Source organism: Globicephala melas, chromosome 12, assembly GCF_963455315.2.
Source record: "Globicephala melas chromosome 12, mGloMel1.2, whole genome shotgun sequence".
NCBI classification, from domain to species: domain Eukaryota; kingdom Metazoa; phylum Chordata; class Mammalia; order Artiodactyla; family Delphinidae; genus Globicephala; species Globicephala melas.
Window position 1 is genome coordinate 70,853,113 of NC_083325.1, and position 16,535 is coordinate 70,869,647.

At 51.6% G+C, this 16,535-nt stretch overlaps 1 protein-coding gene across 8 annotated transcripts in view; it reads left to right on the forward strand.

The window, feature by feature from the left end:
- Window positions 1–10,876, forward strand: part of DNMT3A (DNA methyltransferase 3 alpha) — a 106,517-nt gene extending 95,641 nt beyond the window's left edge. For 7 of the 8 annotated variants that reach the window (XM_060309777.1, XM_060309776.1, XM_060309775.1 and 4 more), the window contains 4 exons: window positions 1,300–1,369; window positions 2,092–2,210; window positions 2,981–3,118; window positions 3,691–10,876. In XM_060309777.1, coding sequence (XP_060165760.1) covers window positions 1,300–1,369; window positions 2,092–2,210; window positions 2,981–3,118; window positions 3,691–3,703 — 340 coding nt within the window. In that variant the 3' untranslated portion in view covers window positions 3,704–10,876. Of the gene's footprint in view, window positions 1–1,299; window positions 1,370–2,091; window positions 2,211–2,980; window positions 3,274–3,690 lie in introns of those variants that run through there. The other variant, XM_070046888.1, reaches the window with a different exon arrangement.
- Window positions 10,877–16,535: the final 5,659 nt, after the last annotated feature.

Sequence of the window (16,535 nt, forward strand, 5' to 3'; positions counted from 1 at the left end):
TCTTCGTTTAGGTTACACAGAGATTTTAATGTCCAGGAATGAAGAAAATTTCATTTCTTCAGCGTAATAATCGTACTATAAAAAGGCGTACGTGAAGAAAGGAATTCTGGTTGAGAGTTAGTGGTTCAAAAGCAGAGGGAGATCCACCCAATCTAGATACCTATTACGGAAAGAAATACTTTGCACCATGTTTTGAGTGTGGATTTTAAGCCTCCTTGGTACACCTACAAATTGGGAACATCATTTAACCTGGCCTCAGTCATCTAATCTGCCTCTCTGGCAATAGCATGAAGTTTTAGGAACTTCCCCCGTCTCATACCTGTTTGGCAAAGCTGCCGTCTTTTGCGAGGGCTTGTTGGCTGGGAAGGAGATGGGTCAGTGGGCAGCTGACCTGAAAACTGTCTCGGTGTCTCCCTAATGTTCCCGGGATGGATGTCTGTGCGTACTGGAAAAATGGACTGGCTTATGTAGTCCAGTATTTTTATGGAGCCAGTAACTCAGCGTACCCTGACAGCCCTTGGGGGGATTGTTCTCACATGCTTCTTCCAACTCTAAAATTCTAGAACTCTGAGCTTCCAGGAGGAGCAGAGGTACCGCGAGGGACCAAGTAGAGTGTATATGCGCCTAAACAGGGAGGAGCCTGGAGGCGCGATCTGACCATGGGTCCTGGGGTGGTTCCCATGCAGAGATGGTGGACCGCTCTGTGAAACCTTTATTACGTAATCCTAAATGTCAGAAAAGGCCAGCAGCGAAGATGATATTTAGTGATCTGGTCTGCCTTCTGAGAAGTGACACGTTCCGTGTCACAAAATTTTAGTCTTCTGGGGACTGTGCAGAATTTGTCTGGTTAACTAACTGTACATTTCAGGTGTACAGTTTGACGAATTTCATCCAGTGTACAGACCCATGTAACCATCACCGTAGTCGAAATACAGGCCATTCTGTCATGCCAAAGCTTGCTTTGTGATGGGTGCTTTTAAGACTCAGTCTATTTTTAAGTAACAGGTTTAAAAATAATTGGGCTCTTCCCCGTCTGGGCAGGCGTTGTCTGTTCATTTGTAGTTTGAGACCACTTTTGAATTCACCTTTAAGGATTCATGCTTGGGGGACTTGTGTCTGTGAGTGGCTGCAGTGTATGTCGCATGTGTTGGGGAGTCTGAGGGGGGTTACGACGCACGTGGGTGACGGGGTCCTCTTTGATTTCCCCGTGTGAGTCAGATGGCTGCTGGCTCAGGGCCCTGGGTGCGCCCCTGCCGTCGTCCTGGTCTCTGTTGTTACTGTCTCTCTTCTGCCTTCCAGGCCGTTGGCATCCACTGTGAATGATAAGCTGGAGCTGCAGGAGTGTCTGGAGCACGGCAGGATAGCCAAGGTTAGCCCAGCATCCAAGCCCTCTGCTGGGGGTAAGGAGAAGGGCAGGACGGGCTGGAACAGCACCAGGGCTGTGTGTCCCGCCTGCAGAGGATGCGACTGAGGGGGTCGTGCATGCAGTTGGCCAGAGCGGGAGGGTCGAGGGGGGAAAGCCTGGAGGGCCGGGGGAGAGGTCAGGAATCCTTGCTGCCTGCAGCCCTTCCGTGCTGAGCTCGCCCGCTGCTCCTGTGGGAGGCAGACACTAAGACGTCTTTGCCAAGGTCCCTGCGTCTGCTACGGCTTTTGAATGATTGAGCCAGGACCTATTGCACGAGCCTTCAGAGCAGAGCTTCTCCTGTGATGTGGAAGCTCCCTTTCTCTCTGGAGAAACCTCCTGGGGCTGCTGGCACCCCAGGGGTGCCTTTGCGCCCCTGAGTAATTTGGCATCCTCTTGCCTGTAAGTCACCACCCCTGGGAAAAAACAATTCTTAGGAGACTGACGAAGGACAGTGGCTCAAGCTGCTGTCTGTCAAGCCCTTGGCCAGTGGGACTGGACTGAGGATGGCCGGGTGACCTCAGTGTAGGAAGAAAAGCAGGGCAGTGGGGTCTGTGGAGGCTCACGACTGGAGCCTGACCTCGGCCCCTGGATGGACCAGGCCTTGTCACCTTTGGACGCACCAGTCCTTGGTAGGTGCCTGGCAGGAGATGAGTACTCATTTCTCTTTTCCTCTCCTCGTCTTCTAGTTCAGCAAAGTGAGGACCATTACTACTAGGTCGAACTCCATAAAGCAGGGCAAAGACCAGCATTTCCCCGTCTTCATGAATGAGAAAGAGGACATCTTATGGTGCACTGAAATGGAAAGGTACCCACTCACGCTGGTGTCGGGCAGGAGCGGGTGGGAGGGATCTCCGCCTCTGCACCAGACTCGGATCCCCTGCGGATACCCCGTGAGCAGTGGGTTTTCCCAAGCATTTCCCAACATGGCAGATTCCTGGGGGAGGACTCCTGTGCGTTGTAAGGCTGGTTTAAAGTAAGGGGGGGGCGTCTAGGAATCAACCCCCGATGCCTTGGCTCCCAGCGGTCCTTCTGAGCTCCAAGGAAGCACTGTGGCTGCAGGAGCTTCCCTGCGTCCCACTTGCTGATGTTATGTGCTTTGCAGACCAGGACAGTGTGGGACCAGGTGGGCCTTAAAGCCTCAGCACCCTGCTTTGGCACAGATTGGACTTGGGCTAGATTCCTCATTCTTGGGGTAACTGCCATTTAGCCAGACAAAGAGACCATTTTCACAGGCAGCCGGAGCAAGCAGGAACTCCTGACATCAGGCAAGGGTTTGGCCCCCTTGCAGAGTCTTCCATTCTCTGCGGGGGAAGATACCAGGGATGTATTTTTATTACATACAGAGTTGAGATACCCACTGTGGGTCTGAATTTCAGGTGGAGCGTGTCCTGGAGGTGTTTCTCACAAACGCTAACTCTGTTTCTACTGCGTGGGAAATCTCTAGGCAGTGATCATCTTAACATACCTTCAGACCCACAGAGAGTAGCCGGGCGCCTGAGTCTCGAACAGGTTATTAAGGACACAGAATTGCCCAGGCTGGCGCTGACTCCTGCCCTGTCTGCCTTTTCTCCCCAGGGTGTTTGGCTTCCCTGTCCACTATACCGACGTCTCCAACATGAGCCGCTTGGCGAGGCAGAGACTGCTGGGCCGGTCGTGGAGCGTGCCCGTCATCCGCCACCTCTTCGCTCCGCTGAAGGAATATTTTGCTTGTGTGTAAGGGACGTGAGGGCAAACCGAGGTAGTGAAACAAGGTTTAAACAAACAAACAAAAAACACAAAACACAACAAAATACCAAGAACATGAGGATGGAGAGAAGTATCAGCACCCAGAAGAGGAAAAGGAATTTAAAACAAAAAAAAAAACCCCACAGAGGCAGAAATACCGGAAGGCTTTGCCTTGTAAAAAGGGTTGGACATCATCTCCTGATTTTTCAATGTTAATCTTCAGTCCTATTTAAAAACAAAACCAAGCTCCCTCCCCACCCTCCCACCCCCTTTTTTTCGGTCAAACCTTTTGTTTTCTACTCTTTTCAGAGGGGTTTTCTGTTTGTTTGGGTTTTTGTTTCTTGCTGTGACTGAAACAAGAGGGTTTATTGCAGCAAAAAAAAAAAATCAGTGACAAAAAATAGTAACATACCTTGCAGAGAAAAGATGGGAGTGAAGGAAAGAAGGAAATTCTATAGAAATCTATATATTGGGGGTTTTTTTGGTTTTTTTTTTGTTTTTTTTTTTGTTTTTGTTTTGTTTTTTTTACTATGTATCTTTTTTTTTGTTGTTGTCTCTAGCCTGATCAGATAGGAGCACAAGCAGAGGACAGAAAATAGACACTCAGGCGGCAGAGTTCCCTCCCAGCCACTGAGCTGTCTTGCCAGCACCATTCCTGGTCATGCAAAACACAACCCAACTAGCAGCAGAGAGACGAGAACACCACACAAGACCCTTTTATACAGTATTCAGGTGCCTACCACACAGGAAACCTTGAAGAAAATCAGTTTCTAGAAGCCGCTGTTACCTCTTGTTTACAGTTTATATATATATGATAGATATGAGATATATATATAAAAGGTACTGTTAACTACTGTACAACCCGACTTCATAATGGTGCTTTACAACAGCGAGATGAGTAAAAACATCAGCTTCCACGTTGCCTTATGTGCAAAGGGTTTTAACCAAGGATGGAGAAAGGGAGACAGCTTGGAGGTGAACCGTTAACCGTGGTGGGGTTTTTCAATTTCCCCTTGGTGTTTAACAAGGTGAAGGAGGAGAATTTGGGAACAGCATTCTCCCGTTTCTCCCTGCCAAAAAAGGGGGTGAAATTCAGTGGTCGGGACCGTGGAAAGCTGAGAGTGGGATCCATCCAGGCTCCTGAGATAACCTTTTGATTTTTTTAGAAAAGGAGACTCCCTCGGCAAGATGGCAGGATGAGGGGTCTTCATTCCCAATTTCTCACATTAGCCGATTCGAGGGCTCCTTGCGGTGGGGTCAGAAAAAATCCAGAGTGCGGGCAAGTGACAGTTCAGACCCCACCTGGAGCAAATAAAAAAACATACAAAACGTACTGGTGCTTTCCTGTCTAAGTCGCTTTTTGTGTGTTCTTTTATGAGGCCCCCACCATCCACCCTCTGTGCACAAGGCGGCTTCCGGCCCCTGGAATGTGATGTTTTTGGTCATCTCCAAAGGCTGCAGTTTTATACTGGGAGGCTGATGACACCTTTTGTTATAATTATTCTTATGGTTCTGGTTATAATTATGTTTGTTTTCAGATTTTCTTTAAGAAAACAAAAACCCAACCCCCCCTCCCTTTAGGTTTCAAACCAAGGTGCGGGGAGCAGGGTGCTTCTAAGTCAGTGGTGGCCCTGGTGCCCTGGCTCCCCACCCCTCGGGCCAGGTGGGCCACCGGGCGCTGCGACAGCTGGGCGTCGGCCAGGGGGTCCCCGAGGCCGGCCTTCCGGGCGCGTCCCTCTTCTTCTTCTGCTTCCCTCCTCTCGAGTCACGTGTGTCAGGGCTGGAGGGAGGACCAGGCATCTCTCTCCTCGCGTGTGTGATTGGAGTGGTGTGTATTTCTTTTCTAGTACTTGGTCTGATGATAGCTGTGCTCTTACCTCGAGTCAGCAGCACCTGGAGCCCCAAGTGCACGACACTTGGTTCCGCTTCCCGGCGAGGCAGGCAGCCTGGTGTTGGCTGTAGGCAGGGACGGCATGTGTGGCTCCAGGGTGAGGGCCCAATGGGCAGATGCCTGCCTGGGTAGATGGGGTGTAGATAATGTGGCATATAGAGATATATATTTTATAATGGGAGGGGGGAGTGGCACCTCCTGGGACTGGCAGGGCTGGCAGGGGTGCTGCCAAGCACATGGTCCCACGTTCGCATCCCTAGAAAGATAGGGCCTACGGTGATAGGCGCTATATAAATACATAGATAGGGTCACGTATAAGAAATATTTTGTAGTGGGGAGCGGGGGAAGGAGGCTCAGAATGCTGAGTCTCGGGCCCCACTGCAGACAGGCCCCACACCAATCAGTCAGTCCCACACGCACACACAGGAACATGTTTCTATACCGATGCGTAACGAATGCGCGTGCACACACACACACACGCACACACACACACACGCACACACACACACACACGGCCAGGGAGCTCCCAGCGCTCTTCTCCCCAGGATTCAGGACTTTGCAGAGTCGGCCCTGCAGCTCTTTACCTCTGTTGCCCTAATTGCAGGTAGACTGTCAATCCCAGAAGTTGCTAGGTGCTGAGGGCAGGAAAAGGAGGAGGTTTTCTTTCAGCAGGTGCTCTCCTCTAGCAGGTAGCGTTCTATCTCTTTTGCCCCTGGTGATGTCAAAAGACTCTTCTGTTAGCAACCTGTGACACTGACCTGCAACCCTAGGCACCAGTCCAGTCAGCCCTCAACTCCCCCTACCTATTCTCCCCCGACCAAAACGAAACTGACGTCCAGGGCTGTCTTGGCCAGGGGGCTTCCATTGGAAAAAAAATGGGACAGTGAACCTCACCTTTTGAATAAAGCAAATTAGTAATTGGTGACAAAACGAAACCAGGCTTTGAATCCCGTGCTCATTGCTCAGGAGTAAGCCCACAGCTGGTGGCCGCGGTCTCCCGCTCCTTTTAGGGGTGCTTAGTCCCGCACCCCGGGCTACTCATTTCCTTGTCAGATTGGTTTTTAAGATGATACCCAGTTGCTTCCTGCCAGCTGTGTGCCGTGATGCCAGGTGGTGATGGTGGGCTCCCACGGGGCTGGAGCAGCTGTGGGGGAAGCCCTCGGCCCTTCCCTCGTTGGAGTCTGTACCGAACTGTGGTGCTCACCCCACCCCCTCCAGCCAGGCTCCATCTTCCCGGCCCAGAGCCCACCAGCACTGCTCCGGAGGGCTGGGGGAGGAGGGCTGCCGCAGGCAGTCCAAGGTGCTCCCTCCCCTGGCGGCCAACGTTTAGGTCTTCCCAGCCCCAGTGTCAGGGCAGAGTCTCTTCCTCTGCAGACAGACTTCCTGGCTCTCCGAGGCCTTTTGTCCACTGCTTGTGTGCAGGAGTTTGCTTTTCCCAGTGGCCCAAGCCCCACCCAGGGGCTTGGTGTGGGGAAGCAGCTCGGTAGCCAAGGATGTGGTGAGCCTGAGGGCTCGGCGTGGGCCGGCCAGCTTGCTTGCTGTGGCTGAGGACCTGTTGCGCGCAGTCTGGCCACCTGACTAGGCCCCAGAAGGGGCCAGATGCACCCTCGCAGGGACGAGCGTTAACGATCACCAGCTTTCCTTCCAGCCACACCCGTGGGCTTGGTCCCATAGTAGAGCTTGGTAGGGTGCAGGGGACCTTGGGGATGTGCCAACTTGGCCACACCGGGGTGCTGTCCAACTCTGGGGGTGCTCCTGGGGGCAGTGATCAGGTCCCCTTCTAAAGGGGACTGAGGTGAGGTCGCGCGGGGATGCAGGTGGGGGGTCGCGGCACTCGTTGTGCGTGAGGCTCAGGGTAGAGGCAGTGCAGCGGGAGAAACCACGAAGGCCTAGGGAAAATTCTGGAGTATGTTCCCGGTGGGGTTTTCTTTCTGAAGAGCAGGCCAATTTACAAATTCCTGGAAACGAGGGTTTCTAGGGACTGAGGATGATGCCCCCTACTTGCTGCAGGTGCCAGAGGGACCTGTGCCTCTTGCCGGGGGTAGGTAGCTGGGGCTCGGCAGGGCGCAGGGCCCTGGGTCGCTTGCCCGAGGAGGAAGCTCGTCTCCAGCCGGCGCCGCTGAGCCCCGTGGGCCTCAAGCTGGCTGGTGCTGCCTGCCTTTCCCGGGAGCCGACCGAGGAGCACAGGACCCGTGGGGTCTTGCAGTCAGTGATGGCAACCCAGGTGTGCCACTGTCTGTTTTTCTTTCTAGACCCCAGAACCTTCCTGCTATTGAACATTCTAGAAAGCAAACTTCCCCAAAGAGCACGCAGGACTGCTTTGCTTTTGAGACGGGCCTGGGAGTGGCGGCTGGCGAAGATGCCTGTGGGTTTTTGGTGAGTCGCTAGAGTGCAGACTGGGACAGGCAGACCCAGCAGGAAGAAAGGCTGGTGGTGGACATCGGACTGGTCTAATGAGGGCCGGCTCCCCTTACTTCCTGCATAGCTGGCAATTCTGGGGAAGCCTGAATTGATGGGATGGGAATTAGGTGGGAATAGCCCACGGTCTCCAGCACAGGAAGGTCTGTAACAGGAGCAAGGGAAGGAACTATTTCAGCAGAGCCACCTGGGGAATGTTCTTAGCCTTCATCTCGCTGATGACATCATTATACATAAAGTGGATCTTGGAGGCGCTTTTGAATTCCTGTCGCTGTTCTGTTTGGGGCAGAGAGGCTGTGGCACTGGTATTTTTCAGAGGTGTCGTTTTCAAGAAACTTGCAGGGTTAGGGCCGTGGGTCCTGCCTCGCACTGTGATCTGATGAGGGCTGGTCGTTGCCTGTGTGGTCAGGGTAGCAGCAGAGCCAAGATGCTGGTGAGAACTGGGTTTCTAGCCAGGCCCCGTTTTTATCGCAGGAATTGAGGAATCTGAATTTGTCATCGGGCGTGGTCTAGTCTGGCCCCTCCCAGCGCTTGTGATTAGCGATGACACTGGAGTTGTCCTGCCCTCTTTCCTCCACCTCTGGAGGGCTGGCGTGGAGCTGGAATGGCTCTCCCGGCCATTCCTTGCTGAGGCAGGGATTAACCATGAGTGTTTGGAGGATCTAAGAGGAAAGAGAATAGATTTCTATCCAGGATGGACTCCACTGTTCTAGCAGAAGCTCTCGAGTCTTTACGTTTTGGTAAAGGAAGGCTGGGGTCTTCAGGAAGCGAGAGCAGCCCCTCTTGCACCGGTGTGTTCCAGAGACCCGGCTGAGTGGGCCTTGGGTTGTTTATCCAGCTGATCCTCAGCAGTGGAGCCTGGGGAGGGGGAGAAACAAGCAGGTCAGAAGCAGTGAGGGCAAGGATGGAAGGTCCTTAGCTAGTCGTGGCCGGCCGAATCGCCCGAACGGAGGCCCGCAGATTCCTGTAACTCCAGTAACTGGAAAACGCCCCGCAGGGGCATGGGAGGGCGGCTTTCTCAGCCTCCAGTCTCACGGCCTCCAGCCCTGGGCCTGAGGACATGAGCAGGGATCCGAAAGCATCACCTGAGTCCCATTTCACTTCACAGACTGATCTGGTTGCACAGCCCTAGAACCCAACCAACCACAAAAATGCCGAAATTCCTTAGAATACGCAGAGGGAGGAGGTGACTCAACAAGGTGCTAAAACATTTTATTAAAAATATATATTGTTAAATTAAGTCTGCTGTCTGGACAATGACTGTTTGTTTTGTTTTCTTGTAGTGGAGTTTAAAAGAGACTATTATTTTACTCTGATATATTATTATTAAAAAGGCATTTTAACTTTGTACTTGAAAACTAAATGAGCGATTTCATGTGTTTTAGCTGAGGCATTGAAGTAGCGGGTGCTTACTTATTTGTGGGAAATCATGTATTCATACTGAAGAATAAACTCCGTAGCTGATTTGGTAATAACTTTTACTGTTACAGACGATTTCGCTTTGACCCCGGCGGGAGAGCACTTTTACTGCACATTCCACGCAGCTAAATGCAGGACTTAACTCCCCAGACCCTTCCCTTCCCAACCCTCTTTCCTTTCTCTTCAGTTCCTCTTCTGACTCTTTGTTGTTGTTGTTTTTTTTTTCTCCCTGGTTCCAGCATCCTTTCACCACTGTATTTTTTTTAGGGTTGCTTCTCTATTTATTGACAATAATAATGTACATTTCACAGTCTGGTTCTGGGACATCGGGGAGGGGCAAGTGTGAAAGGGCCCTGCACGGGTCCCCACCCCCATGCCCTGGTGTTCTGTTGTATCTCTGTGTAAGTGATGCTCGTGACATAGCTGTTATGAAATAATTATAAAGAGGTCAGTGCGTACAGCAGATGTAGAAAGTCTGTCAGTTCCGCCTTCATCACGTTTTTTTTTTTTTGGTTTTTTTTTTTGGTTTTTTTTTTTTTTTTTTTTTTTGTGCCCAGAAGCATATAATAAAGCTCCTTTCTAATGTACTTGTGCTGGAGAACACTTGAATAAATGGACTGTTTTTGTGCAAAAAAGAAAAACGGAAAAAGCACCGTAATAATGTCCTTTTGTCTTGCGTCTCCTTTCCCCTGACATGACTGTTGGCAACCTTCTTCAGAGGGGTTAAGTGCCCAAACCGGGAGGTCCTAGCACTGGGTCTAGACAGTGCAGCTCCTCCCTTTAAAAACATCACCTGCATGAACATTCAATAGGGACTGTAAACTGGGTGCAAAAAAGGGTGGTTTGGTTGACAGGAAGCTCGAAGATAAGTTAGAGTGAGGCAAGGTTGCAGGAAGAGCAGATTCTGTCCAAGGCTGAGCTATAGAAATTTTCAGACTAGAGCCGGGAGAGGAGTGGGCCTCGTGCCTGTGTCAGACAAGCTAGAGGGCTTTGGTTACGGGCACCGTTCCTCTCTGTGTGGGGTTTCTCCAAAACACAAGGGCATCCAGAGGAGAGCAGCCGGGTGGTGGACAGTCTAGACTGTGCAAGGGACCCTGGGAGACACAGGTGTTTGGCCCCCAAAATGGGAGAATTTAGAGAATGGTGCAGACAATGACAGGGAGAGCCCAAGGGGCTGGGATGATTCGGGGCAGTTCCACGTGGCAGGCGGAAGTGGGGCCAGTCGGCCGAAGTCGGTCTATTTCAGCTCAGCATAAGAAGATCCTTTTTCACTACTGGCCAGCAGTCCGAGGGCTGCCCTGAGTACAGTGAAGCCCTGGTCAGTTAAGAGGCGCTGGACAGCCACTGGGGCTCCTGCTGACCTTCCTTGAGACCCCAAGTCTGGGTTATCCTGGCTGACCCACCCCTCCTCAGCACTATCTTGCAAGTGGACGGTGCCTTGCGGTTGGAAGAGCCCGTTCACACATGATGTCCCCTTTGTCCTCGTGACTCTTTGCCTGGCAGTTACTAGTTCCCTGTTGTCCCATCTAAGAGACTGATCTGAACACATAGAAGAACTGGGCTTTTCCCATCACGTCTCCTCTCTAAGCCCCCTGGCATTCCATGCTGCATTTCCATTTCCTAAGTGCCAAGCAGATCCCGCCAATGATTTCTTGTCTTCAGGGAGGATTATTCAAGGTTTCTTTCCTACAGCAGATTTCGGGGGAGGTTTAGGACTGCACCACTTTGCTGGCAGCTTTGAAAGAAATTATAAGGGGGAAATTTGAGAAAAAGGGGAAAATAACAGGCTTTTTTTTCATGGGCACTTTTTATTTTCTTTACAAAATTGTAAATGTATATTTAACTGTTATCCTACTTTTTTCTCAATATTTTTCAATGTTGATGTAGAATTCTTTTTTAAAAAATGGCTGCATGGCATTTTCTTGTTGGATGTTTGTTTCTATATATATATATGCATTTTATTTTAGCTATAAATAGAGCTGCAATAAATATCTTTATGTGTTGGCTTTCCCCCCCTATATTTTGTATTTTTTTCTTTAAGATAACATTACCAGAAATGAGACTTACTGGGGCAAAGTAGATGAACATTTTGGTTGGCTCCTGACATGTTCGCCTGATCTCCTCCCAAAGGTCAGCCAACAGTGTATCTTCAGCTCTGAGACTCTCAGTTCAGAAAGAAACAAATGTAGTCTTTAGTTTGACCAATTCAGAAATGTGTTAATCTCAGTGGGAAAGTAAAGGCTCAAGACACTTTGTGTGTGTGAGAAGCTAAAAATCTGTAGCGAGAAGCCAGAGGTGGAAGCAACACTATTTGGTCACTTAAGTTTTGAAAATTAGCTCACCTGGAGTGCCGGCCTGGAGGAAGCATGGTGGGGGGTGGAATTCGGACTGAATCCCTGAGACTCTAGCTCCAAGTCTAAGGAGAAATGGGAGGGTATCTTTGGTGTCCTTTGGCTCTGAGAGCCAAGGCTGAGCACCCCAGCGTCGTCAGAGCTGAGGGTGGGAGGTCTGGCTAGAGCTTATGGGAGGGAGCTGCTAGGGCCATTTCATTAATAAAAACCATCCTGTGAAGTTCCTGGGTTTAAATGAGGTGTCACTTGATGGTAGAGGGGTTGGGAAAGACAGGGAAGGGTCAGGGCTGGGCAGGAGTCAAGATAGATGGGGAGTGACAGGGTTGACTGCCCAGGTGGGTCGGCCCCAGGCGGGGAGGAGATGCCACACACCACCAGGCCCGGGCTGGCTGGTTCAAGAGAACCTTCCCTGGGCTCACCATGTTTGACTCAGTGGATCTGGGGTGGAATAGAGGAAGGAGGGAGAGAAGAGGCTGCCTGGGGGCGCTGGCTGGTTGGGGGAGCCAAAGCCATAAGTAGCAGGGCCAGAGGCACAGGCATGGGCACTGGGTGTAATTCCTGGGGGATGTGGGTGTTGGAGGAGGGGCTGCAGTGAGGGGAAGAAACTGTATGTTGGAGATGGGGACGCGGGGAAGTCACGTGCAAGGGGCACGGGGGCTCCCCTTGGACAGTCTCCTGGCATCAGCCCAAAGCTCCCTTTCTCTTAAGTTTCAACACACCTTCTTAAAAGGCCATGGCCCACTCACCTCAGTGTACCTTTTCCTCCCCTCAGCTAGGTTCCTAGGAGGGGGTGCGGCTGGGTTGGAAGTGCCTGGGGGCTTGGGGGCGAAGGCCTCTGAGAGGTGGACAGCTCACAGCAGTTTCCAGAGATGGATTCAAACCTCAGAGAGCGACACTGCCAACCCCTCACCCCTTCTCGACCCCGAAGCCCCCAGTGCCCTGAACTGTCTCAGAAGAAAGACCACCATTCAGAACCCACGGATCTGGATCCTGTGTGGCCTCGGGCAGGTCAGCTACCCATCCTGAGCCTGGGTCTTCTCTTTGGAAACCTGGGTTTTGTCTTGTGGTCAAGCATGTGGCCTCGGGTGCCCTACCCCCAACCCCAGCGTGGGTACAGCACGGGCGCTGGGTGGGGAGGGGCCCTGCCCGTGGGACGCGCCACCACGCAGCCCCCCTGAGCCCAGGGCTTTAGCCAAGGTCAGTGCACTTGGCTGGAGGGAGGGAACCCAGGGCCTTTGAGAAGCTTCGCCTCTGATGGAATCGCAAGGCCTCCACTCCATCGGAGGAAGGAAAGGTACCAGCATAGAGAAATATACCCCGATCTCTCACAAGGCGTCCCTCCCTTGCCTGGCCCTGACTTGGCTCATGTAACAGCTACGTGAGCCTTAATCCATCACTGAGGTCCTGCCTGGCCCAGCGTGAGGACTTCTGTTATCTCCTGTCCTCGCTCCCCCAGCCCACCCCTCTTGCCTGTCTCGAGAGGGAGCTGACCTGCTGTGCTGCGCCGCCTCCCTCCACCCGGCTCTGAGTCCCACTCTGCCCTCCTGCTCGGGCCACAGCTCCCTCTGTCTTCTCCGTTTCTCCCCAGGCATCTCCTTAATGCCGCCCATCATCTCACACACGCACACTGTCCCTTGACCCCCATCCAGATGCCCTGTTTCTCTGCTCCACTTTACAGCAAAACTTGAAAGCACTCCCGGCCCTTGCCGGCTCTGCTTACTCACTTCTGGTTCCCCTCCAACCGCCCCGGCAGGGCCTTCACCCCATCCCCATGACCTCTCAGGAGCTGGACCGACGACTCCCCTCCTCCCTGAAACCTTCTACCTGGGCTCCTGACATCACACCCCGCATCTTCTTATGCCCCCGGGTCCCTTCCTCCTCCTGTTCTCTGCATGTGGGAGGGTCCAGGACTCCCACACCCGCCCCAACCCTGACTTCCCTCAGAGACCCAGCTTCATATATCCAGCTGTGATAGGCACCCCCCTCTTGGAGGTTAAATAGGCACCTTAAATGTGACCTGAAAATCTGAATTGTGACCTGAAAACCTGAATTCTTGGTCTCCTCCCAACTGGCTCCTAGGCTTCTACATCTTAGTAACCGGCGCTAATTGGCATCAAAACCCTGGGGCTCATCCTCGATTCCCCCCTTTCTGTCACTTCCCGTATCTGGTTCGCCGGCTTGCTCTGACAGTCCTCACCTCTAAATATATCCTCCGTGCAGCCATCTTTCACTACCCTGCTTCTGCCGCTTTAGCCCAGGTCCCCATCACCTGTCTCCTCACTGGTCTCTGGCCCCATCAAACCACAACAGGTCTCTTTGCTTCTCTTCCTGTCCCTTCCGGTCCATTTAATACACAGAATAATCTCATGAAAAATCAAATCCTCAAAAACTCCCATCAGCTGTGTGCCATTGCAGCTAGAATAAACCTTCTCACCCTGGTCTCCAAAGCCCCACCAGCCTCAGACAGCACCCCAGTCACACTGGCTTGCTTTCCCGTGAGCGCGCCAAGCTCTTTCCTGTCACAGGGCCTTTGCGCAAGCTGCACCCTCTGCCTGGAAAGCTTGTTCGTCTCCCTCCTCTGTTTCCCCTCATTCGGGTCTCAGGGCAGAGAAACACTCCCTGACTACTCTCTGTCTCAGGATATCTTGTTTCTACTCCTTCCTATTTTATTCCTTATCTTTGTAGCTATCACCCTCTGAAATTCTGACTCATTATTTTGGCTTACCTGTTTATTGTTTATCTTCCCTGCTAAAAGGAAAGTTCCGCAAGAGCAGGGACTTTTCCCTGTTTCAGCAGGATCCCCGCGGCCCAGACCAGGTCTGGTACGTAAACGTTCTGTAGTTATTATAATCGCTGTTATCACTAACATGTGTTGAGTGCTCAGTATGTACCGGAAATCATTCTGTACTAACATCTCCACAACCCTCTGTGCCAGGTACTATTATCCCATTTTACAGACGGGATACATACTCTGTCATGGTCACAGGGCGCATAGTGGCAACGTCCGAATTTCAAAAACTTGTCTGCACACTCAAGGCTGCAGGTTGCAGCCTGAGTTACCTGCCCCCGCTTTGCCTCTCACATGTCTTGGGCTGGTCCCCTAGGGTCTCTGTGGCAGCTCCCCACTCCCTCCTCAAGGGTCTGGGTGTGCAGCCCCTCACCCTTCCCTGCTTAGTCCTGGCTCCTTCTCCACCCACCGCCCCAGCGGACTGCCTCTTTGGAGTCAGGGGCATGCAGGAGCTGGAAGCCAGGGCATAGGGGTACCTCAGGGAGAGATCTCCTATTTTATAGTTCCAGCTGTGTGCAGACACTCCCACTGGTACCTCCTCCCCAAGAGAGGCTGCCCAGGCTCAGATTTGGATGCCCTCCTCCCTAATTTTCTGTTTCAGCCCCTTATTTCCATTGTGGTTCTTACCACAATTGGTAATCGTTTTATTTACTCATTTATTGTGACTCCCTCACTAAAATGGAAATCCAGGAGGGCAGAAACAGACTCTGTTTTGTCCTCTACTGCAGCGGTCCCCAGCATTTTTGGCACCAGGGACTGTTTTCGTGGAAGACAATTTTTCCAAGGACCGGGGAGGGGGGATGGTTTCAGTATGACTCAAGCGCATTACATTTATTGTGCACTTTATTTCTATTATTATTACATCAGCTCCACCTCAGATCATCAGGCATTAGATCCCAGGGGGTTGGGGGACTCCTGCCCTAGAGAGTGGACCATGGGTTTTTTTTTTTTAATTAATATAACGTGACCCTTTTTCTCCTGCAGCCTAAAATTATACTAATTGCATCAAATTTTTAAATAACCAAAAAAGGGAAAAAGCAAAAAAATTATTCATCATCTTATATCCCAGAGATAATTGCTGTTGGAATTTGTTTCACTATTTTTCTTTTGCATTAGATACATACACAGTTTACTAATTTAAAATTGTATTATTCATTAACATACCATTTTGTAATAATTACTAACATTTTTTGAGAGCTTACTGTGTGCCAGATATTATTTTTCTGTCAACATTTTATTGTGAACATTTCCCCACATCACTAAATATTATTTGAAAATATCATTTTTAAAGGCTGCATACTATTCTACCTGCTAGATATACCATAATTTATTTAATCCATCCTCTGTTTGGGCATTTAGATTGTTTTCTTGTCTTTTATTTGGAGGGTGCTAATTTTATCAAACTGTGTTGGAGTGAGCATTCTATCGTGTTCCCTCACTAATCAGCAAACTTTTACATATATTTTTGTAAAACAAAAAACACAGCATAGTTACCAGAAAAGCAGCAGAGCGTGATGGGAGGGGTGCGGTGCGCTCGGGTATCTGCAGCTTGGCTGGGTCGGGGTGCGGGGGGGAGTCCCCGGTGTTGCCTGACGATCCGGACGAACCTGGCAGCTTTTCCTCCAGCAGGCCCCGGACGCCGCTCCGCACAGCCTGGGTACTTCCGGGAGGGGGGTGGGCCTCTGCCTCGCACGCATGCGCGCACCGCCTTCCATGCCTGCCGGCCGCCCTACTTTCCTAGCTCTGGCTTCCTTGAGAGCAGAGAGGGCCCTCCCTACCTGGGTGGGGCTTGCGCCCGGGGGTGCGGGAAGGTGGGGGAGGTAGCGGAGGTGGGCGTCTTCACCTGCTGGGATGCCCCAGGTCCCCCTATGACCGAGACAAATTCCTGTCTGCAAGGGACACGCAGTCTAGTGGGATCATGTTCAGCCTTGTGCCCATAGCTGGCCATTTTCTAGCATAAACGTTTTTGTGTTTTTTTTGCCCACCCCCAGTCCCCCGCATGTGGAATCTTAGTTCCCTGACCAGGGATGGAACCTGCGCCCCCTGCATTGGGAGCGTGGAATCTTAACCACTGGACCGCCAGGGAAGTCCCTCTAGCATTAAACAGTTTGAAGTGTAATTTCAGCTGAAAGGGCTCACGTCCTATGTTAGTAAACTGGCCCCAGAAAGACCGCGCGCTCCCATCTGCAGTGAGTGAGGGTGCGCGAGGGCCGGCCCTCTGAGCTTGTGTGACAGGTGGAGCAGCAGCTGGAGAAAGGGCAGAGGCGTTAGGGGCTCACCTTTCCTGGGGGGGCTTGGGGCTGTCTCCACGCAGTTGTCCGAAGAAGCACTCTTGGATGCCGCCGCGTGTGGTGATGGGGACGGGGTCTCCGGTGGTGGCCGGTGACAGGAGCGTAGTGGTTAGGGCCCCTAGAGGATCTGGGTTGCAACCCTGGCCCTAGGAAGGTTATTTCATGCTCTGAGCCTCGGCCACTTAGGAAAATAGGGGCAATCACGGGGTTATTGTGAAAATTACAGGTGATAACTGTTGTGTAAATG